Genomic DNA, 23,523 nt, shown 5'->3' with positions numbered 1-23,523 from the left:
TATTTAATTTGCCCTTGCATTTAAATAACCATCTCTAATGGAAATATTTTGCACAAAAAATGAACAAAAGGTTAAGAGGTCAAAAAAAATTTTTGTAAATTCCATTAGAGATGAACTGTAATGAGGACAGCAAAACATCAGGCTCTCTATAAGAAGATTATAACAAAATTTCAAACCTGAAACTCAAGCTTTTACTATGCTTATGAATTATGGCTAGCAGCTGACTTGAAACAAAATCTGGACAGATAAGGCATGAACGACTAAAATGTTTTAAGCCTGTCATGCAAAGCTTTGAATTTTGAAAGCAGAGAAGTTCAAATACCTGAATAATATACTCTCTATTTCATTTCAGACTGAGAGACAATTTTTATCAGGAGGACAAGTAATTTCTTTGAGATATCCTCCAAAATATAAGATAAAACAAGATACTTCATAGATTTTACAAGGTCATTTCAACAAGCACATAAGTATTCTTCATGCTTTTTACTATGAACAGGACCATCAAACACATTTTGGGTCCTTATGAAAAGGAGGACCAAAGTCTCCATTTCCACTATGTGAGGCATGTAGAAGGTTTCTGCACACCAGAGTCCAGTGGGCTGTAATGCTGCAGGAAGGTTTAGGATTACATCCTACCTCCACAACCTGCTCTTGGAGCAATTCTCTCTGCTTATCCTTTTGGAGCTGGAGTTTCTGTCTACCTTCAGAACTTTTACACTGAATTCTGTACCAAAAAGCAGGACTAACATGGTTGCTGTGATCCATTCTGAAGTAGAATAATTTTTTTCACTTGTCAAACATCAGGACAAGTTTCCCAGAGAGGTGTGGTATCTCCACCCTTGGGGCTGCTTGGAAGTAGACTTGAACAAGGCTCTGAGCAACCAGCCCCAGTGCTGAAGTTGGCCCTTCTTTGGCTGAGACTGTCACACTCTGCCTCTACAGACTGTAGAAAGATCTTCTGACTTAGGAAAATAAACTCCCAGGCAGGTCAAATACGTTTTTGAAAAGTGTGTGTAGCTACAAATCTGAGGCTTGAGACAGATAATTAAGGCTGAAGCCAGTTACTTCTGTATGGTTTGGCATTATCTATCAAATGCAGAGCCAGCGTTAGCCCAGTGGAGCCTCTGGTCAGAGGTTATAGACATGAACTCCTTCCTCCTTTTGTTCAGTGTGTGGGGTGACTTGCAGGACTACCTGTCTGGTTGCTTCCCCTGTGGCTGACCCTGTATGTCATAAATACCATGAGATAAACTTATTAAGCTTGCAAGCTGCAAGTGCTGCCTGGCCCACAGCCAGCCTTGGAAAAGCTGTAGAGGATTCTGCTCTGGCTTGGATTGATATGAAACAACTGTTTTACTCCCAGTTCCTCAACAGCTCTAACATTAACTGCTTTATTGATCATGCACACAACAAATGGTGCCACTTAGCTGCTTTATTCGGTAAAATTGGTACAAAATTACTCATTACACTTCTGTTGGAGATATTTGTCAGCAATCAGCACAGCTGGACTCTTCCACATAAACATTTGGGAGGAGAAGAGCTGTGTTTGTTGTATGTTTGTTTTTCGCTGCAGGATATGAACTAGGCTTTCTTTTAAGTTAAAAAAAGTGAGAACACAGTAGAATTTTCGCTAAAAATACACTGTTGTGTAAATAGAAACCATGGGCATATATTGTTATTGCATCACAAAGTCATAAATATCATAAAGAAAATAAAAGTGATTCCTTGACACAGAGTTGCCAGGAATTTCTGAGCTCAGGGGATGTTAGAAAAAGTTGGTCCCCTCTAAGCCAAGTATTTTCTCACTACTCTTTGCTGCCCATTGCTGCCCTTCTTTTGCTTCCCAGTAAGTGAATCCCCTGCTGGAGGTGTCATAAACTGGCCCACCACAGGGGGCTACATGAGCGTGTGTGGGGGGGTAGCTTTGGGACATGTAAGAGCAGAAGGTTTGGGAAGGTCAGAAGTTGCACCAAATGCCCTCTGGGACAGGTTAATCATGGGAGAAACCTCCTGCTGACAAACTGTTCTGTACACACTCGTGGAGAGAGAATTCCAGATGTTCTTGTATCTCCTTCAACAGTTCTAACTAATTGCAATGCTTAGGATGAAATGTATCAGGAAAACTAATCCTCTTCTTTAATGACTTGAGCTGCAGATACTGGTCTCTTTTACTTTCAAAGGCTCTCCCATTTGATTAGTCCTATTCCTGCTCTGGAATATTTTATTCTATATATAGAAAGGTCTGTGCCCTATTTTGTGAATCTGCAACTTTATGTGGTTAGATCTACCAGAAGAGAAGGACTTGCATAAATAAAACTCCTTAGACATAATTCCTGGGGCTTAAAAAGTAACAAAACACTTTCTAGATTTTAATCTTTTTGGTTAATGCCTCTTAAGAAAATTTGACACCACCTGGAAGAGTATCATATCCACCTTCTGTATGTCTATATTAGATGTGTCAGACATTTTCTTATTTTCTTCTCAATTATTAATAGCATAGATATCTACATTTACATTATAAACCTCAGCATCTTTCCTAAACATGAAGCAGACTTTTTTTTTCTTTCTGGAATCTGCTTAGCTTTTTCACCAAACACCTCCAGATAGAATCCTTGTAAGAATCCTTGCCCTCTATTCTTGATAGACCAGTTAGCTCTGCTTAATCACCAACAAAATCAGATGGTTTATCACAATGAAGCAGCAAGTTGGCAGCTTTACCATAAAAGGAAAAAAACCAGACTGAACCCATGTTCCACCACTCACTTACTGCTCCTTTACATTTGTTAATAACTCCACTGCCTAAAGGGGACATTTCTGTACAGTCCTGCTAAGGACACAGTAAACAGATGGCTTTTCACAGCAGCCTCCTTTTCTAAGATCTTGGGAACTGTGTTTCCCTCCCATACCTCCAAATAACTACCAGGTTGTTTGTTTTTCCATCTTTAACTCAAGCTTGCATAAAAATGGCTCTGCAGAAAATAATCTTCTTGGATCTGCAGAAAGCTCTAATATATCTTCTCCATGATGATTTATTGCCAGAGAACTTAATAAAAGACTAATCAACTGCATGAAAACTTTATATCTGTTAGTACTGCTGCATAACCTGACTTTTCATGTTGATATTGTCTATCATTTTTTGTTTTCTGCATGCAGGGAAGATGACAGAAGGCAGCAGAGTTACTCCTCCCACTGGGGAGCTACTTCATCCAAAACACAGGAGAGAGAGGTGGGTGCAGGAGCACTGGGTAATGTTTTATGACTGCAGTCTCTAAGTGTAGCAGTACTCAGCTAAGCTTGTCTGTAAAGACAGTCACTGGGGCCCAGTTCAGTGTGGTAATTCCTGGGGACACACACACAAAATACTCTTTGCAGAATGTTATATTCACTTAATCTTTAAGAACATTAAAGTTTATTCTTGTTCTGGCTGGAAAGGAGCCCCAGTGGCTGTGCCTGGGCAATGATCATACTGCATTAGTGACATGGTAATCAGTAGATTCAAGACATCCAGTACCCTCAGCTGAGCATGAGACAGCATGACTGTGATTTGTAAAAGGGTTTTAGGTGCTCAGAACCACTTGAAACAAGTGGAAATTTTATCTTTGCCCAGCCAACATCTTTGATAATTCCTGTGTCCTGTGAGATGTCAGCTTTTCTGCATATTTGGAAGAAAGTCAGATTATCTGATTGCTGGTAACCATGGCTAAGTGTTTTTATCAGAACAACTTTGATGGGACTTTGGCATCATCCCTAATGAATACATTAACCAAGTGAGTCTCTGAAGCACAAGAGGAATGCAGTGTGCACAGCTCATGTTTTTTGCTGGATGTTTGTGCCAACAGAGGAGAGGGTGAGAATGTGAAGGGCTGTGATTCCCAGATGATGAGCCTGCAGTAGGAGGCAATCTGCAGTCATGGAGGCTTGATTCACCAAAAGATAAAGGTTCCCCAAGACATCTGAACAGGCTGATTGCTCTGGGCCAAGTGGCCTTGGCCATGAAGTACCAGAATATAATTCTTCAGTCGCATGAATCTAAGACATATTTTATTTTGGCAAACAGAAACTATGCAAGTTTCCAGATAAGGAGCAGTACTGAATTCTCACAAGGAAAACATTTAGTGCCCTGATCCATGTTTATGAGTAAGGACTTTTGTTTATATTCCATTTGCAAATATGCCTACAAACCCCCCTGAAGCTGTCTGTGCCTGTCCATGTTTCGTGCACACACAGAATCACGGTGACGCCCCCTTTCACCACTCCAGGGTGAATATAATTTGGCTGAATAACTGGAGTTATTCTGAGGTTTGGGTTAGTTTTATGCACAAAGCATGAGTAGGTTTTTTTACAAACAAAAGCACAGCTTTAAAACCAACTGGGGCCCTCTTCAGAGATGGAAAGGCTCCAAAATGGCATGTGCAAGTAAAGCGTGGGTGTCCTCTGCTTGTGATGGGAGCTCTTGTGGGACTGCTCTGGCTGCAGTGCCAGCTGTGCGTGGTCAGGATGGGAGGTGGTGGAAGAGCAGTCTTTTCAAGGTTAACTGATCATTTATTCCTTCCTCCTTTCTTTCTGCTTGCTCTCCCCCTCTTCTCTGCTCTCAGGAAGAATTCCTTGCAAAGGGGGCACATGAATAATGGGGAGTAAAGCCAGTAGTGCCAGGAAATTATCTTAAGCACAAAAAAAGTGAATAGATAGAAACATGCACTCTTCCTATTTCCACTGTCCTGCACTCAGCCTAGGAGGCACAGCTGAACCCAGGCTGTTCTAGGTGCAGTTAATGGCCATAGCACAGGGCAAGGCAGCTCCAGTGGCTGCTCGGGAGAGCATGTTAGAGGGACAGGAGACAGGGAGAGGAAGAGTGAATGTTCTTGTGCTGCTGGGTTGATCTATGCTGACACTAGTTTCATGTTAGGCAGAAAACTCATGCACTGGCAGGCCAAAACAACTCTGTTTAGCATAGGCTGTATTAGGTTTTTTCTTTTTCATTTCCTACAGAAATTTTGTAGCCCTTCCCCAGCTGTTTTTCCCCCTCCCATTTCTAGGGACAAGTTGCAGCAGCCTGCACAGCTGAATGAGAACACTGCTGATGATCTGTAGGAGCCAGAAGCTGCTTGAAGATCTCTCCTCAAGGCTTCCTGCTTAAATAAAGGATCTGAGGAAAGGCTGCCCTGGCTTCAGGGCCTGCTCAGAGCTCTGGCAGTGCTGGATGCAGAGCACAGAGTTCCAGAGGTGACCTGGAGCACAGATCACTGCGGCTTAGCGGGATGAGCTTATGCCAAGTAAGTTTTTTGTAACTGTGATTATATCACACAGTATGTAGGAAGGTCTGTTTTCAGGATATTTTTTGTTGCTTTATTGATCCTCCTCTGCTGCACTGTAGCTCTGCCTTCTGGGATGCACTTAAATAAAGGAATTGAAATAGCTCCAGAAAAGAAATGCCATATAAACCATAGAAAGGAAAAAAGGTTAATATTGTAAAGCAGATACCTGGTTCTCTGGGTCTGGAGTTGAACTAGCTATATTTTAAGGACTCTTATATCTGGAAATGTAAGATTCTGAAGTCAGGAACCTAAGTTATAATAATCTTCAGGAGTTAAATCTTCAGAAGTTCTAAGGATTTTGTTACCTGCATTATTTTGTTAGCATTATGGTTAGTACACGAGAGGATTTTTGTAGGGGAAAAGACTTGTTTTGGTGCCTCTGAAATCAGTCACCTCTAGTGTGTGTATTTATATATGCGTGCGAATAAATAAATAAATATATGTATATATGTATACTCATCTTGTGCTAAATTACAAGGCTTTGGTTGGTATTTTCAGGCAGTAGACGTCTGCATAGGATCAGGCAATTGTACTTGTGAGAATCTGATGGCCTGGCACACACACAGGGGATGATTTTTTTTTCATTGTGGGGAAAGGCTTTGTGTAGTCTAAATCTTGGTTTAGAAAATGGCAGTTCAGTATGATATGCCAAACTAACTGCTTGGAACCTCTAGTAAATTCATCAGGTACACATTTCAAGTGAGATAACTACAGGGGTACTGCAATCCTTGTGATTACAACGTGCTGTGTGCCCAGAGAACTACTGTGTAATTTCATTTGCATAGTCAGATAAAGTGCACAGGGGATTTGAACAGATTAGTTTCTCTGAAACAATTGCTGTTCTGTGTATGTGTATAAATATTACTAAAAAATCAATACTGGCTACTAATCCAGCTGCTAAACTGAAAATTTGAGGTGCTGTTTATTGTTTTCACCAGTCAGATCTAAAACCCTTAAGCCTTAAACCCTTAAATCCTTAAGCTCCAAACCGGGAAGCCCTAAACTTTAGGGCCAAGCCTGTGAATCTTGCTGAGCCATAGTTGGCAGCCAGAATTTCTGCAGGGTCAGGGGCCTTATGAGGACATCTAAATTTCAAAGCATTTTGTGGAGGTCCTGTTTTCCTGCAGCACCCAAAGTCGCTGTGAGATGGCAACAGGTCATGCCCCTGTAGTCTCTAGGTGTTGCATACATTCATCACTATGGCTTTTTCCATCCCTAAATTATGATTTTTCCTTAGTACAAAATCCCCTTGTTCTGTCAGTACTGACTGCAGGAGGAGGAGAGCACTGTGAATTTTGAACTCGTTTGCACCACTTGGGGCCTGACTGCTTTCCCCCTACTCATTGCCATCATCCTCAGAAAACAGAGCACATCTCAGCTCAGGGCTCCAGACATCAGGCTGTAAGGAAAGTAGCCCCAAAACATTACTTGAATTTGCTTTGCTAGAGGGGAGAGAGAGAGAGGATCCAGCAGCACTAGCAGCTAACTTTGGAATAGTCTCCACTGGTGGAGAGGGAGCATTTTCCATGCCCGTATTTGCCAAAACTATTTGCTTGACTTTGAAACCTTCCCACATGCCTCGACACAGATGGGTAAAAGGATTGTTTTTCCTTTTTGAGTCACAGTGTTTGTGGACTGCCGTTCCTGCCAAAGAATTCCTGTGAAACTTCTAGAAAGCCCGTGTGGCCCTCTGTACCAGATCTTTCCCGGCTGTGCCGCCGGCAGGAGCACACGAGGTGTTTTTCCCGTGGGCAGGGGTTCCCAGGCAGTGCAGGGAGGAGGTGCCCTACCTTGCAGCATGCTCCTGTAGGCCGTGTCGGCGATGGCGTAGATGTGAGGGGGCATCTCGTGCCTCTTCTTGCCCTTGTACATGTCGATGATCTTCTCTGAGTAGATGGGCAGCTGTTTGTAGGGGTTTATCACAACGCAGAAGAGACCTGAATAAGTCTGCAAGGAAATTCAAATAAAACTCGGGCTTAATATCACGGGCCATGTCTAGTCTGGGAAACACAGGCATCAGCTGCATTAAATTAACAGGGTTTTAGCAAGTGGCACTATTTTGTATTCTGCCCAGTGTTGCAAACGAAGCAGAGATTTCGTTGAATGTGTCTGTGTATGGGTGGTTTCCAAGTGCAGAAATAATTATTTCTAATAAGCAAGCTGCTAGAAATTATGTGAATTTAGCAATCTGTAGGAACACTGTGACCTGATATTCTTAACTTCAGTTGTTTTCAATACATAATCCATACCCTTATTTGTGGTGAGGTAACAACTGTAATAATTCATATTTCTTTTTATGTGTATTTTCATATCAGAGTATGTCCTCTGCTCAGGTAGGCATCAAATTTTGTAAACTGAAATCCTAGATAAGAAGCTTGGATTGATGTTAGAAGAAGGGTTTATTTAAAAAAAGCTTCTATGAACACCACATAACAATGATGATTGATGAGAGTCCTTGAAAAAAATCACTCAAGTTCCAAATAGATGTCTTAACAGAACAATCGTGCTTTGACTACATAACTATTTCTGCAAGAAATTTAGGGAAAAATGTGGTTTGTTTACAGTTTAATGAAAGGATTAATATAAAAATATCTATATAAACAAACAAGAATATTGGCTACCAGCTGATAGGTGTTCACCCAGGTTTTGTTAGTTGGGCTTTTTTATTTTCAATTTTCCGTTATTTCTAAATGCTCCAGCTATTGAACTGGAGCCAAAATAATAGCATATGATGATAGATGATGAACCATGTTTCATGAACAGTTACTATAAGTAAGAAATTTTAGCATGTATTTAATTTAGAAAGAAAATCTAACCGCCCTCCAAACAATAATAAAAAACCTCTACCAAGTTACGAGTTCATAATTGCAGGAGTATTGTGGTATTTAAACTGGCCTATGAATGTTAGTTTAAAAAAAAAATAAATAATGAAACTATGCTCTTTCTGACATAGGCAGAAGTGGGTTTTAAATTTTTTTTTATTGTTTTATTTTATTGCCATCTTGTGTGAATGAGAGCTTTGTGGTGTGCAGCTGCTGCAGTGCCTCAGTCTCAGGGCCATGTCCAAGGGTGGCTCAGGCTGCCTCCCAGAGGAACCACTGCAGAGCAAGGCTGTGCAATGGCATCCTGGAGCCTTGGCTCTGGGCACAGGGATTTCCCTTTCCTGACCATAATAGGAAATGGCACAAAACAGCCTCGGCACAGCCTGAGCACTTTATATGGTATTCAGCAAACAGGGAGAGAGCCTCCAGCAGCCAGGGGCAGGTTGGGTGCTCCATGCTGGGCAGCAGCACATCTGGGGTGCTCTGGGGGGACACAGGGACCTCCACCAATATTTCACGTGGTGACTGGGTCACCACAGTCTCAAGTCAGATAACAAAAAAATCAAGCTCAGGATCCTCACCTCAGTATCCCCCAGCTAAACCCCTTCATGTGCAAGGTAGATAATGACTGTGCTGGATTTTCATTGATGTGGGAGTTCAGAATGAAACTGTGCTGCTCATGTCAAAATGAACTGTAGTGTTGCCAGGATAATACACTTGAAAAGTGACAGTTTTATCCTAGAATGACCACAAAGGCCTTTATGGAAAGGATAGCAACACCTTTTTTTTTTTAGTAGAAATAGATTAACTGAATGCACTCAACTAATCATTCCCAACCAAGTAAATTAATAGGAGAGTAAATTTCTAATCCAGGAAATTATTTAGGCCTCCCTTCCCTGAGATTTTCAGGCATTTCCTGACATGCCACGTGTAGGGCTGTTTGCACACCCAGGCATACAGTAACATACCCTTGAAGAGCTAATTTGGAGACACAAGCAGCAGGCTATTAAGGCAGAGAGCAAAAGCTGGAGCTGATGAAGTTCAGGAATCCTTGTTTCTAACTGCTCTCACCTTAGGAAAGTTAACCAAGACCTCAGCCTATCCAGAGAGGAGAAACCCCCCTCTCCCTAGAGGGTTTGGAGGCAGAACAGGATTTGAAGTATCTTAAGGATACTTCCATAGGAGTGTTGAGCTTGTGTGTCCCCCAGACAGCTACTGCTGATGGGCATTCACAGGAGACTGGCACAAATACACGTATCTGCCTTGTAAACATCTAGGTTTGGGTAGAAGAATCCAGCCCCAGTTCCAACATGCACAGGTAGTTTTATATATTTAAGACAGCATTTTTCACTGTTTAGTGAAGACTGAACAAGTAGTGCCTATGAATACAGCCACAAGGAACCTGATTCTACTCTCAGATCCACTGAAGTTGCATTGCTGTTTTATTCATGTTTATATAATAATTTGTGGTCTAATTTGTGTGTAAATCAGGCAGATTCTTTTTGTTTTGAGCAATGTGAAACATGAGTAGTGGCAAAACATTTCTTGCCCTTCTATCTTAATTATCTGTGATGAAGGAAAAGGCCAGGGTGTTTTTCTAGTGCACAGTCACTCTGTGAATTTCTGCCCTGAATATTTTTGGTTTATAATATTTAATACAAATGCAAGGGGAAGATGATTTGATTTTTTTTTTTTTTTTTTTTTAATCTAGGTTGATTTTTTTCTTTAGCAGAATTGGGAATCCCCATTTACGTCAGTGATGCTCTAAAGAGAAAAATGTTGAGGTCACATTTGCTTTGTATGTGTGGGACTCCAAGAGGACACAAATTAAGCAACACAGGGCAAAGCCAGGAGATGATTGTGATTGTTTACAGTTAGGGTGGCAAGTGGATGAGACTCAAATTGTCTTTAGATGCCCCCTCTTTTTTTAAAAAGTATGACAGTATCTAGTAGGGCAGCACTGTGTAAAGCTGGACAGTTTCAAGCAGGTTTTGGATACTGAAAATACCAATAACTTTTTGCAATACAAGTCAAAATAATTTCTTTGAAACTATTAATTTACCATTATTTAAAAATCTAGTCACTTTAGAAACAAAACTTAATTTCAGATACACTTCCATTTTTGTCCTTGTGAAAAACCCTTTGATTTCTAATTGCATTATCCACTTTCAGAAATTAATTTCCTCTTTCTGTAGAAGGTGAAAATTCCACAAAGTAAACAAAATGGAAATCCTGAAACATCTATGCAGAGTGTTGCTGAGAACAACAAACCCTCTTTCCCCCCAGTTTTATCCCACTATCCTTCTGCTAATTATTTTAATTCTTTCAACAATGCAGAACACTTTGAGAAAAAGTCTATTTTAATAATTAATGCTGCGTGTTCTCATATAATAGCATGTGGGTTCATATGTTCACCTGCAAACTTAAAATCCAATAAACTCAAATAATGAGAAGATGGGAAGTCTAGCTTCTTTCAGGAAGTTGATGATGTGTATTTTAGTGCATTCCTGAAGGAAAGATCTTGAGCTTAGCTCTTTGAAGTTATGCATAACAATTAGATAGTTCCTTTGTTGTACTCTATATAACTATCTTATTTTCTGCTTCATTTCCTACTTTCCAATTTAGCATTCCTCATATTAATAATGAGACCTCTACTCCTGTTTCTAAAACCTTGTTACTTAAGCTCTGTACTTTCACTCATCAGTAGTCTGTCATGCAAGTAAAATTTTCATAGATTGAAACTGTAGATAGCTTTTCTGCAGCACAGCATAGGGATCCTCCATGTAAAATCAAAGATAACAGCTAAATTCCTTGGGAAAGTTTTGGGCTTTCTTACCGTACAGTTTGCTAACTGTTGATACAGGTAGATTACAGGGTTATTAATGTCAAAATATGCTTGTGCTAATGTACTTGTGTGGACTAAAAGACAGAATAATCTTGGCCATAACTCACATGAACATAGAGAAGATTATAATTTGTCCAGGCTTGTCTAATCTGTAACTTGACCAATATGAGGGGGAAACAGGTTGAGTGGATGTCTGACTTTGCTTTGGTAACACACTGGTACGAGTACTCTTGCATGAATTCCAGTGGGTTTGTTCCTTTATCCAAACATAAGATTTAACTCAAGCACCCACCAAACCAGAACTTGTCAACTGCCTTTCAGTGGGAGTTTTGCCTGAGAGAAGACTACCTGGTTTGGCTTTTCTGTATGTTCCTTTCTCAAGGTCCTGGAAACTTGATCAGGTTTTTGTTGAAGTCATTCAGAACTCCCTAGTAACCTATTTTTTCATCCAAATAGCAGAACTGACATTTTGTTCACCTATCAGACTTTCCAAGCCAACAATATCCTTTCAGAATTAGTAAATTTTACAGAAGAAACCGTCATGTATTTTAATTTAATTAAGTAATGAAGCAATTGGTAAAGAAGCAGGGGAGTCATGGGGAATAAGGTGAACTCTAGGTTTCTGGGGGGGGTGGTACTTGCTGAGGGGTTGGTACTTGCATGGCAGTGCCACACACGAGGCTGTGTCCCTGACAGTGGGTGGAATCCACCTCGCTGTTAATGGGACACGGTAGCATGCAATAGGAAAAGCTCAGTGTGTGAGTCTACTTACATAAATTAAACCTGAGAAGTATCTCTCCCTTAGATTGTGCAGCACTGAAGCTTCATTGAGGCAAGTCAGCTCTGCCATGTCCTCCACTTTGGAGAACTTTGGAGGGTTCATCTTCTGGACGTCATCCTTGCTCAGTGTCACTTTCTTTCCATTTTCTGCCAGTTCAACCACCACCTCATCCCCCTTCTCTTCCTTGATACTTGCTGCTTCAAATCCATGTTTCTCTGATGGAATCCAAACCAGTTTCTTCGCTGACCAGTCAGCCTGGGTGAGCGGGTTGTTGGCGAAGTTTTTGTCCACAAAGAGGAATTTCTCATCATCACTGAGAGGTTTTTGAGCCATTGTGACTCAGCAGACACCTGTAGAGGAAGCAAAATATTCTGCTTTAAAGGGATAAAGGGAGACAAATGTGGAGACATTCCAGGCAAAACACATTTGTCAAATCTGCCATGCAGCAGGTCCAAAGCACCTCTGCCATATCTCACATTTGCATGTGGATACTTCTGGCTGCCAGCATAGATACCTTAGAATATCTGTGTTCAGGTTCCCATGCCTTTTGTTATTGTGTCTGAAATCACCAAAATCAAAAGCTTCATGGTACTAAATCAAGTGAGGGCATCTGGGCCTATTACTTTATTCTGTTTATGTTGTGCTGAAAATCAGAGAGAAAAGCAAGGCATAAATAATGCCTGTGCAATGAAAAACTGCACCAAGACCACCAGCTGAACACATTCCTGCAGCCTCAGCTCTTGTCCATCACAAAGTTAATTGAATTAAATACAAAATTTCCCATCACCCAAATACTGTTGGGTGTATACTGAAATGCAAGAGCAATAATGAAATAAATAGTAGAAGAATGGTTCCTAGGCTGTGTTCCAGCCAGGACAGAAATGAACTTTTCTTGCAAAGGACTCTAATACCATTTCATTTGGAGAAGAATAAGATTAAGACAAGATCAAAAGAAAAAAGCAGGAAAAAAATTGTTATCAGTGGTGCTGATGAAGGAGAAATAATTTAGAAGTATCCCCTTTCCATGGGCCAGACAGTGGGAGCTGATCATTTACAAAGGGTAAACATCCATCAGGGGAGAGAGAGAAGAAATAAAACAAGCTTGGAAACTGCCTGAGCTAATAGATACTCTAACCCACAATGCTCAGATTGGAAGGATGATACATCTGTGTCGTGCAGTTGCACATGGATAAAGCAGCCAGTTGTATCTGCTCCACAGGTGGGAGCAGCGGGAGAGTTTAGGCTGCTTTGAACTGTGCTGAGAGAGGAGGCAGCTGCTTTCCTGCTCTGGCCATTAAAGTTAGGATGTAGCTGCAAGATCTCTGCTGATAACGCTGGAGCTTTCATAAATGTTCTGCTCTAATCCCATGGGGGACACAGGTCTAAATGAGGGAAGGAGTAAACAGAGGACTTCTTGTGGTTTGCTACAGGGCAGAAAGAGTCGTGCTAGTTGGGAAACCTGCTGTGCAGTGGAGCAGGGAGAGCTGGGGGGGAGCTGCAGCAGGCAGCAAAAAAGAGCGTGTGCCCAAGAAAAACATCTCTAGGAGACAGAGGCTATTTCATTTCCTTATTGAGAATGAATTTAATATTTACAGCATTCAAACAAATATGAATCTTGAGGGAGCTTGGAGAACTGACTGCTAAAGATGTCAGCAATCAACCCATAAGCAGAACAATATTTGTAAGGACCAAGCTCTGTGGTATGTAGCCAAACAGACACCCTGTGCTCTGGGAGTATCAGAGCTGGGTTTCCAAATATTTGTCCCTGAAGCCTTCCCACAGATTAATGTTTTTTGCAAGGCCAGACAGTGTGAGGGGTCTGAGAGAGAAACATGGATCGTGCAGAAGGTGACATAAAGCTTAAAATCAAAACCAGGATTTTTAGAGGCGCCTAAGAGGGTTAGATGTTATCCCACTGAAATTCAGTGGAAATTAGATGCCCCAGTTCCTTAAACTCCCTTGACAATTGTCTCACCAAAAAAAAAATAAAAAAAAAAAATAAAAGCTAAATGTGCTGGTTCTAGAGCCTTGCCTGAAAATCCCCTAGAGAAAAATTCACCCAGGTAAGCAATGTGTGAGGTAATGTGGGTGAGGTGAGGGAGACCCTAATGTTTAGATCTGGGCATTGCCACTGGCCCAGGCTCAGTGTTCCCCACTGTCAAGGCTCTGTGAAGGGAGCATCTGTAGGATGTGGCCCTTTACTCGCTCCCAAGAGATTCTTGGAAGAGAGCTGCAAGAGGAAACTATTTGACCTCTGTGTGGATTAAGGCAGAAAATGTTCCCTCATTGCCAAGAGGGCTGGTAGAGCTGCACAGTTCCAATAATGGAGATGGTATTCTCTCCAGCTGAGCTTTCCAGCTGGCGGCTGCAGGGTAAAGCCGGACGGATGGGGAATGAAGGGAGCACTGCCCCATCACCAGAGCTCAGCCCCAGGAGCACAGGGCTCAGGGAGCAGGAGTTGCCATGGCCTCTCTCCTCCCACTGCAGTGACAGTGGGCAAGGCACATTCTCCACCCCACTGCCCCAACAGTGTGGGAGGAACTGCTGTGGCAGTGGAGCAGGGGATATCAGCCCATCCTGTGCCTGGGAGAGTGCTAAATGCTCATCCTGAAGCATCAGAAAGGTTGGATAGTGCTTCCTGTGAGTAAGTGCCAAGTGACAGCACTTTCACATCAATAGGAATTTGATATTGCTGTTAGAAACACCAAAAGTGAGACTGAACTACAGAGCTAAGCTTCAAGGGGTCAAATCCTGCTACTCTGAGGCTGCTCAGAGATGATGATGATGGAAACCAAACTGCCAAATCATCCTCACCATCTACCTTAAAACCCAACTGTAGCTAAAACTGCTGGCTTGCTACAAAGTGTGTCAGAGTGGGACATGCCAAAAGTTCTTGTCTGTCCTGTTGCCCAAGGGCCGAGGAAAAGTTTCTGTCCTTGTTACAAGCAATGTCAAAAACAACTTCCAGATGAGCATGAAACAGAGAGCTGGTCTCTCTGTATTCAACTATGTTGTACTTCCTGCATATGTATGACAAGGTGCAGAAAATTTTAAATTCAATCTTTTTGAAAGCAAGATAAAGTTGGAAGGTGTATGAGGTAGAATGAACTGCAGAGCTTGAAAATACAGGTTCTTATTTCCTAGGTCTAAGCACTAGGACTGTTTTAACTATGGTAAGAATGGGCACCCTACAAGAACTAGTGAATAGAGAGTCTGAGCTGGATCCTGTATCTCCTCTGAAATACAATGAGAAGAAAACATGAATTTGTGTGAAAAGAGCTTTTTGTGTCTGGTCCTCTGGAATCTGAGCATAAAGCTTGAGCTGCTAGTGACTACCACTGTAGTAAAAAAGGAAATGCAGTTATGAAGTGTGGATTAATGGCTGTTAATAGGTTAATACATTTATTAATATGCATTAATTAATATTCATTATAAAGGAAGGTTTCTGAATGCAAGTGGTAGAATATGAGCTCCACAAACTCAACTAAATTTTTCCTAGCAAGGACTAATGAGCTGCTAATGAGATGCTGAATCTTTCTGACTAATAATTGGCAGTAAATCTTTTAGTCTATCTCTGATGAAGAAGGAACTGCGCTCACTGGTCCAGCATATCATTGTATTGGGGAAATGGGCCAAGGGAGGAGACTCCTTGCTGCCTATTGAGAGCATTCCACGAGAAGGCAAAATTTACCCCTCAGCCAGTTCCTGGGTTTCATCCACAGGGCTGGCTGAGGGAAATGGAGATCACTATCCCATCTGTGCAAGAGATGGTAAGAGGTTCTCATCCATTCTTTCAGGCAGGTGATAGCCCAAATCATGTGCAAGAGGAAATACTTTTATACTCAGTGGTGAGCTATCCTGAGAAAGGGAGAAGGAAAAGCAATCACAAAAATACCATTGATATGAAGTTTCTTGCCTTAGAATTGTGCCAAATTATACCTAACCTGATCCATCTGTTGTACTTGTCCAGCCCCCAAATGTGCACATACACACAGACGTGGATACAGCTCACTCTATTCCTCTGTCTGCTCTCCCACTACAGAGGTATCTGGCTGATCTTCACTGTCTTTTCCCTTTTTATGTTAATGACAGAAGCTGAGTGCTGCCTTTATAATTGGTTTATCCTGAGTATATTATTCCAAGGATGAAATATAAATATTTCCAGGAAGTGCACTTTAATTAAAAGGTTACTGGCCAAGCAGAATTGCCTCCTGGGTTAGAGCTTAGAGGGACTGCTTTTCTCCTAAGGAGAAAATAAAGGACACTTCTCCTTTCCTCTGCAGGATGTGCATGTTGGTATAAAGGCTTATCACATCCCTACAGGGAATAATTACTAAAACAGAGGAACATATAACCAAGGATGTGAATTATTTTCAGAAATCGAGTCCTGCTCTCATGAGTAGTTTCTGACAGGAGTGTAGCAGTAACTTGCTGCTTGACTCAAACTGCATTTCTTGGGCTACAGTCATTCTTGACTGTTCTCTCCAGGTTCCTTATCTTTTACTTTTCCAGTACTTAACTGAATCATCCAACTGAACATTGTTTGAATAAAAAGGAAATCAAAAGATAATCTAGGGGTAAATCTTAATCTAGTGACCTTCACTAGGGAACCAGCCCCTCAGCATTATTAACTTTGTTACAAGCACTGCTACCAATCTCTCCTGGCCTTCCAGCTCCCCCCATCATGGACACCTTCACCTGGACATGCATTCTCTATATACTTCAATCAAATTCTCTGTAGGTGCCTTGGTCTCCTATCAGGTCTTCTCATCTTTGTTAAGGTGACTAACTACATAACTCTGATTAAACACTTGACAGCTCTTCTAACACTCAAAATAAATTGGTCCAGGTTATTACCTGTGTTACAAACTGTAAAATTAGAAAAGAAGGAGAAAAGAGTTAAGGTGCCTCATATGGGGATAGACTCCATTAGTCTGGAAAATACCAGCTATTTCAAGTGCTCCCAAATGTCATTCTAGGAAATAAATCATATTCTGCATGTTGATTAGAATTAATAAATAATCCATAATTGAACTGGACTTTGCACAAATTGGAAAGCTATCTCGAGCTCTTGGCTTCTTCTAAAATTAACATAGTTAAAAGTCAACAGATTTGCAACTAATAAGTCTCCACGATTTGCAAAGCATTGGGATCTCTGCATACATCCATGCACGCTGCCTTATATGGTGATGTTCTGCTCAATACTGGCTGTTCCACAGAAATGTAATGATAACAAATTCAAAACAAATACCTTTTAGGGACTAGAGTGTCAATTGCAAATGAGATAATAAAAATCATTGTTTACATCTAAGCAAACGCAGCCAGAGCAGTATCGGGTACTAAGCTGAAGTGACTACTTGGCCAGAGCTTTGCTCCTGGGGCATTCACAGGTTCAGACTCTGCCTTAGTGGCTGGAGGGAAGGGTGAACTTTGGGAGTTCAGCAAGTCAGTCAATCCAGACAGTCTTGCTGCAAGCTGCTGTCAGGGCAAAGCTTGGAGTGAAGCAGAAGGTGGCCTCATTTTTGAACAAATGTATTTTAGAAAGGATTTTACTAGGATGTACTTATTGGACAATAATGACAAACCTTCTGATATCCCTTATATTTAAAATATTTCATTGCTTCTTAATTATTAGAACATATATGCCTTTCACACCTATATCAACATTTTTATACATGGGCATGCACACATACACACAAACACACGTATATGTATGTGTGAAAGAAGCCAGTGGAGCTCGGGGATGACACTGAAGCTGCTTTCTGTACTGCCATCTACTGTCGTCTTAATTTACTTATGGGATTTTGTTAGAAGTTTGTTGCTTTATTTTCCCTTTAAAAAAAGGCATGCCATCTTTGAAATTAATGTAGCTCAGTGAATTATCAGCTTAGTTTTGCTTAAAATTTATTCTCAGCATATTAAAAACAAGTATATGTAATGCTGGGGCATTTATGTAAAAATGTTTCCATTTCTTAGTCTAATTTTTAAGCATTTTTCCTGTCTAAAGAACAAGTTACTGACAAACTGATTATTTCATTTGGTTCCAATTTCTTTTAACACTCCTTTATGAGGACTGAAAGGTTAGGAATACTTAAAGAAGATCAGCAGTTCAGGCTACCAGGTATTTTCATTACATGTGATGGGTAATTGCAGCAGGTACCTGTGACCATCCTCACTGCCCTGCACCTTGTGGGCTGCATTGCCACGGGCTCAGCCAGTGCCTGCAACTCGTGCCTGCAGCCAGTGTCTTTTTGGGCTCAACCCAGCAATAGCAGTGTTAAAAGTGCCTAAAAAGCAGGCTGAAACATCTGTGCTTTCAAACATGCACTGTCTCATGCAGTTTAACTTGAACCCAACCACTGATACACAAATCAGGATAAACCTTTTGATGGGTCTGTTCCCACTTCCAGTCCTGTCTGCAGGTTATTTCTCTGAATGTGTTTGCTAAGTAGTGTAAGAGTTAACTTGCCAGAGCGCCCCATCCCAAAGCTCCTGAGCCCCCAGCCCGGTGCCCTGGGGGGACCTGCACCCCCTGTGGTACTTACAGGTGTCCAATTAGGGGAGCAGAGTGAGTTGGAGAGTCGGAACCTGTACAGCCACCAGCCGGGACAGCCCAAGTCCTCACTGCCTTTGCAGCCTCCCTATATAGAGGAGGAGAATCTTGTCAGTGGGGAGGGGCCCTGGAAACCACGTCCTGCTGGAAAATCCTCTTGGTACCTGGCTTAAAAAAGACAGCTTGAGCCAAGGACCTCACTCCCAGCAGGGCCTAACCCTGGGCTGCTGCCCCTGTCCTGAGCTGCTTTTTAGGGAAGCAGGTTGGTTCTGGCTTTTGAAAAGGGTGCCCCTAATTGGAAAGGGGTGTTCCTAACTGAAATAGGTGCCCCTAACTCACAAGTTCAGAGGTTTTGCTTTTCCCTAGGGTGAAACTGTTTGACCAAGCACATGGACCTTTAACTCCTTCCTGCCTTGGCAGCAGCATTGCCCCTCATGGCCCTCTGCCTACAAGGGCAAAGGGCAGGTCACAGTCCTGCATGGCACAGGATGTTTCCCACCCACCATCAGTGAATTTTCTTGGAGCTAAAATAGGTCTCTGAGTTCAGGAGTTGCTTGGGCAAAGAGGGTTATTCCTAATACAGCAGGGGTGTGCGGGTGGAGATTGCTCTGGGTCTCCCCATGTTTATGTGACATTTGGAGCCTAGGGCTGGTTTAAGCCTCCTTTGCCCCTGGGAAGCAAGAGTTGTTTCCCACCTCTCCAGCAGATTTTGCAAAGTTTCTTTTGCCATTCAGTGTGCAGCTCAGTTCTTGAGAAAGGACTCTAAATACTTTTTCATGTATAAGAAATAACTCTCTCTCTCCATAAAAGGTAGAAGAAAAGAGATAAATAGCTGGTGGGAACTGTCCCCAGGATGCAGTGGAATGAACAGGCAGCAGGTACCATGTGCTGGGGGAAGAGGAGGACAGGGAACTGGGGACTAGATCTTCAGGGGTTAGGGAATGATCTGTTCCTCATCAAACCTTCCTCACACCCCTATAAACTTTCACTCCCCAGCTGTCCCCCCTCCTTCTCCCACTAGTAGTCAACAGCCTTGTGCAGTAGGACCTGTGGATGGAGACATCCCAAAAAGGGAAAGCTAGGATCCTCTAGGAATTCCCATCAACGTGCCAAATACAAAATACCGAAACAACCCCCTCTCAGCAACAGACTAAATATGGTGTATACCCAAAGGATCAGAGCACCGGCCTGAGTGAAATTATTTCTCTTGACATCAACAGCCCTGTCCTCTCTGGAAAATACACTCTCCTGAGGAAGATGGATGAGGCTCATATTAGTCTCATCATCCTAAGAAAATACCTGTGAGGGGAGGATGGGCTGAAAAGCCCTGCTGTCACTCGGTCAGGAACTTACAGGTGTGATAGACCTGTACTAGAGCCCCTTCTTCTGGCTCTAGTAAGTGGTGAACAAATCTGGGCAAAGAGGAGGGAGGGAAAAAGCACTGCAGGGGTTTCTTCCCTGCAACATTTCAGAAACATCAGGTACAGGCTTGTGTTCAGGCCTTGGCCTGGAGGAGTCCAGGTTTGCCAGTGGTGGCACAGCCCCAGGGGTTGGGGTCTGTCCTGCCAGCTGGAGGGTCGCTGTCCATGCTGGTGCGGGGCCACGCGGGGCCTTCCCAGGACCCAAAAGGCAGCAGTGTCATATCAGACTCGTGCATGTGTGACTGTTGGAGCAAAGCCAAGGGAAATGATCACCACAACATAAATCCAAGAAACTTGCCCTTGTTAGCAGAAAGTTCCTCACAGGGTAGTTCACCCCATTTTCTTCCCCGTAGTTTCTCGGTTGCAAACTTAGCTTTTAAATAGAAAAAAAGATGAAGCGCAAGGGGAGCCTCTGAAAAGTATGATCATTTTGAGATTCATCAAAGTTACCCTGAGAAGTTCCTTTTAAATGCATGCAGCTGTTTCACGAAACCAGACACATTATAATAGTAGCTTAAAAAGGAGTGGAAATTATTCTGGCTGGTCTGCAAACCGCTGCATGTGCACACGCAGGCTTGCTGCCCGAGCAGGGTGTTTAACAGCGGCAGTGGTGGAGGGTGATATATGATGTGACATTAAAGGGAGCTGGAAAGTCTAAAAAAATATTACTGTTGGGACTGAAACAGTTGCAGTCTCAAGCTGTGTGGGGTAGAAACTGATAAGTATAAGCATGGCTTCCAACCTTCACTTATAAGTTAATGTAAGAATATACTAATTTAATAGCCTGGCTGAGGTCTCCTGAATGTCGTGTTTTGTTTTTTTTTTTAAAACCAAAGTTGCCTCAAAAAGAAAGCTGGGGATTCCCAGTGGGCAATGACTTTACAACAACAACAACAAAAGCTTTATTTAAACCCTCTTGATTTGTTTATTTATTTGTTTTAATTAATTTTCTGGAAAAAATATTGAGCAGCCTGTCCTTAAATATTTCCTTGCTGAATTTACACTATAAATATTGTACTTGTAAAAAAAAAAAAAGTGTACCCCAGAAGGAAAGAAATGAACTTTCAGCTGCTTTAGTGTGGTGTAACCTGAACAGAGCAGAGGGGAAAAAAGAAAAGCACAGATTGTGATGTTAATTTGTTAAATAATGTGTCAGGTAAGCAATTTTTTTTGTTTGTTTCAAAATAGTTTTACTTAAGTTTTACCAACCACATTTCTCTAAGCTGACAAATGTAATAGGAACTGATGAGTGCACCGGTGGGTTACCACCTGTGTCAAGCTGTGCCCTTGCAACAGGAGGGACAGTGTTTGTCCAAGTTAGAACAATTAATCATGACAACAGTCTGATGAGGTAAAATACTCGCCAACTGCTTAATGTTAAGCTTTGTGCTTAACGCTGGCTGCAGGTCGAGTGAAGTGTGTGGAGAGCACAGGTCAGTTTGAATCAGCTGGGCACCAGCTGCTGCTGAAAGGGTGTCTTTGCAAGCGTGAACAAATATTTTGAGTTTCTCTTCCTAAACGTAATTACCAGTGATAATCACTGCTCCGGAAAACTGATCAACTGACACCGAGCCCGGGCTCGATACGAGGGGTGCTCAGGAAGGAAAACGTAACCGAGTCCTCGGAGCTGCTGATAAAGCTTCGGAAAAAGCCTCCCCTGTGCACGACAGAAACTCAAACCTCTGAAGCAGCACGGGTGCTGTGGAGTCTGGAGACATAGTCTGCTCTCATTCTAGGGGAAAGCAAAAATTGGGTTTTAAAGAATTTTTTTATTTTTAAAACTTGTGGGTTCAGTTCTTCCGAAGTATTTTCCAGATCTGATATCCACTGCAAACTTCACTGGCTCCTTGTCACCTTCACTTGTGATAACGAGCTTAGACAACGAACAGCAGCCTCTTTTAACGTAAATCCCTCCATAATCTCTTGGTTAATGTTCTATCTCCAACAAATTCAGAAGTGCATTTTGCTCATTAAAGCCCCTAAACTTCTACGTGCTTATAACCTTTTTTTCATTTTCTGATGTCAGTAGAAAGAATAAGGGCAGTTAATTCAAGACATCCCAGGCTGTAATTAAGCTAGATGGTGCTTCTGAAACTCTTTGAGAAAATAATTTTTCTCTATGCTCACCCAGGTGGCAATTTCTTCTAAACCCTGAACTTGTAACTCTAGGATTGCGAATTATGTCCATCTAAATATTGATCTTGCTTACCTTAAAATTTTAAGGAATAAGTGCAACCATAGCTTTGCAATTCCTCTTCACCCATTAACAAGGCAGGCAGTCTGACATTCATTCCTAAGACTCACTATATGTCAGTATCTTGAAAGATACTCTGATACTTCATGTACTGTCAAGATAAATGTTAGACCATTAATAATAATGATGAGTATATTTTCATAGACCTGTTTCAAAGCTCTGTTGTACAAATAAATATCACTGGAAATACACTTTATTTTGATTTTATTACTTGTACAATGACTATACTTTGAAACGAAAGATTGTTTCAAAACCCCAAATCTGGACTGTGAGGGTATTGGAGAATTAGATGAAATGCATGTTGAGCCAGGAGCAAACAGGCCAGTTTCCACTCGCTGTCCCAGTGCAGTGTCTGGACAATGGGCTCAATCGCCCCAAGAAAATAGTCCAAATTCCCTCTGTTTTAAACATATTTCTTCTCTGATTTCAGGCATACACCTTTACCTCAAAGCTCAGTGAATGACACCTTTGTAACAGCCTCTGCTTTCTGGACTGTGGAGACCAGGAGCCTGCTGAGCTGTCTGCTTGGGAAAGGGTAAGTACCAAACATCCCTTTGCCTTCTTCAACCAGGGCAAAAATTGTATTTCATTTCTACCACTAAAAATCCATTTCCCAGGGAGCTCCATGGCACCTGGGCAGCATCTGAATGATCTATGTTGGGAAGACAGAAAGCAGAGGCAGTGGTTTTGGTTACACTGAAACATTTGCATAGCACAGAAGGTTAGGGATTCTGTGTTTCCCAGAGTGGTTTTATTTTGCCCTTGAGAAGACAATTCAGAATCCAAATTATACATAACAATTTGGAGAAACAGAGGGCTAGCATTTAACCCCTGGAAAACCAAAGTAAAAAGTCAGGGATTTCTGTGGCCAGAGCAATCATTTCTGCATTGTTCAGAAATTCATTTTTGCAACTTTCCATAGAGGCACTTCCAGCTCATTCCAAAATGAAGGTGACTCACAAATAACGCCTTAGGAGATCTATTTGATACTATATTTTGATAAAGAAATTAAGAGAGAGATCAGTGATTATTTGCATTAGTGTGGCAGGCAAGACCCAAGAAACGAGGCAGAATCCCATGGAGTAGCTTTTACAGGGATGGCTCTTCAGCCCAGGAGCTGAACCTGAAGGAGGTGCAAGCTCAGAGCAAACACTGAAGGCACAGACAGAGTTGCTTGACCCAGTAGTCAACTGCCATTGATGCAAAGCTACAGGAGACTTACAGATGGGTTTGGTTGAGGTTGATTTGCAAACACGTCCTCCCCTTCTGGCAACAGTCCTGAGACACTCACAAATGAGCAAAGGGAGAGCTAGGGGCATTGCCAGTCACAGCAGGGAGATGAGCTCACTGCTGAGGCTTCAAATGGACAAATGCAGCCTCTCCCTTCAACTCGTAACTTCTCTGCAGTTTCAGAGCACAGATGAGCCTCCTGGCAGAAATAAAAATACACCTGCAATGCTAACTGGGTCAAATCAAGACAAAGGCAAAACTTCACAGTGTGTACAACTCAGGGTCCTTCACAAACTGCACGT

At 42.0% G+C, this 23,523-nt stretch overlaps 1 protein-coding gene and 1 long non-coding RNA gene across 4 annotated transcripts in view; one reads left to right on the top strand and one right to left on the bottom strand.

Annotated features, from left to right (window-relative positions):
• The window catches only part of MYH11 (myosin heavy chain 11), a 56,348-nt gene extending 37,935 nt beyond the window's left edge, over nucleotides 1-18,413 (bottom strand). For all 3 annotated transcript variants that reach the window (XM_018067414.1, XM_018067412.1, XM_018067413.1), the window contains exons 1-3: nucleotides 18,309-18,413; nucleotides 11,755-12,113; nucleotides 7,106-7,262 (exon numbers count right to left, since the gene is read on the bottom strand). In XM_018067414.1, the coding sequence (XP_017922903.1) occupies nucleotides 7,106-7,262; nucleotides 11,755-12,096 (499 nt within the window). In that variant the 5' untranslated portion in view covers nucleotides 12,097-12,113; nucleotides 18,309-18,413. The remainder of the gene's footprint in view (nucleotides 1-7,105; nucleotides 7,263-11,754; nucleotides 12,114-18,308) is intronic.
• Nucleotides 3,155-22,576, top strand: LOC108638677. Its single transcript, XR_001920026.2, has 3 exons — nucleotides 3,155-3,226; nucleotides 5,037-5,273; nucleotides 22,422-22,576. It is a non-coding gene; the product is annotated as an uncharacterized LOC108638677 (long non-coding RNA).
• The last annotated feature ends 947 nt before the right edge of the window (nucleotides 22,577-23,523 follow it).

Source organism: Manacus vitellinus, unplaced genomic scaffold, assembly GCF_001715985.3.
Source record: "Manacus vitellinus isolate BGI_N305 unplaced genomic scaffold, ASM171598v3 scaffold_12_pilon, whole genome shotgun sequence".
NCBI classification, from domain to species: Eukaryota; Metazoa; Chordata; class Aves; order Passeriformes; family Pipridae; genus Manacus; species Manacus vitellinus.
This window is presented reverse-complemented; position numbering and strand designations above follow the sequence as displayed.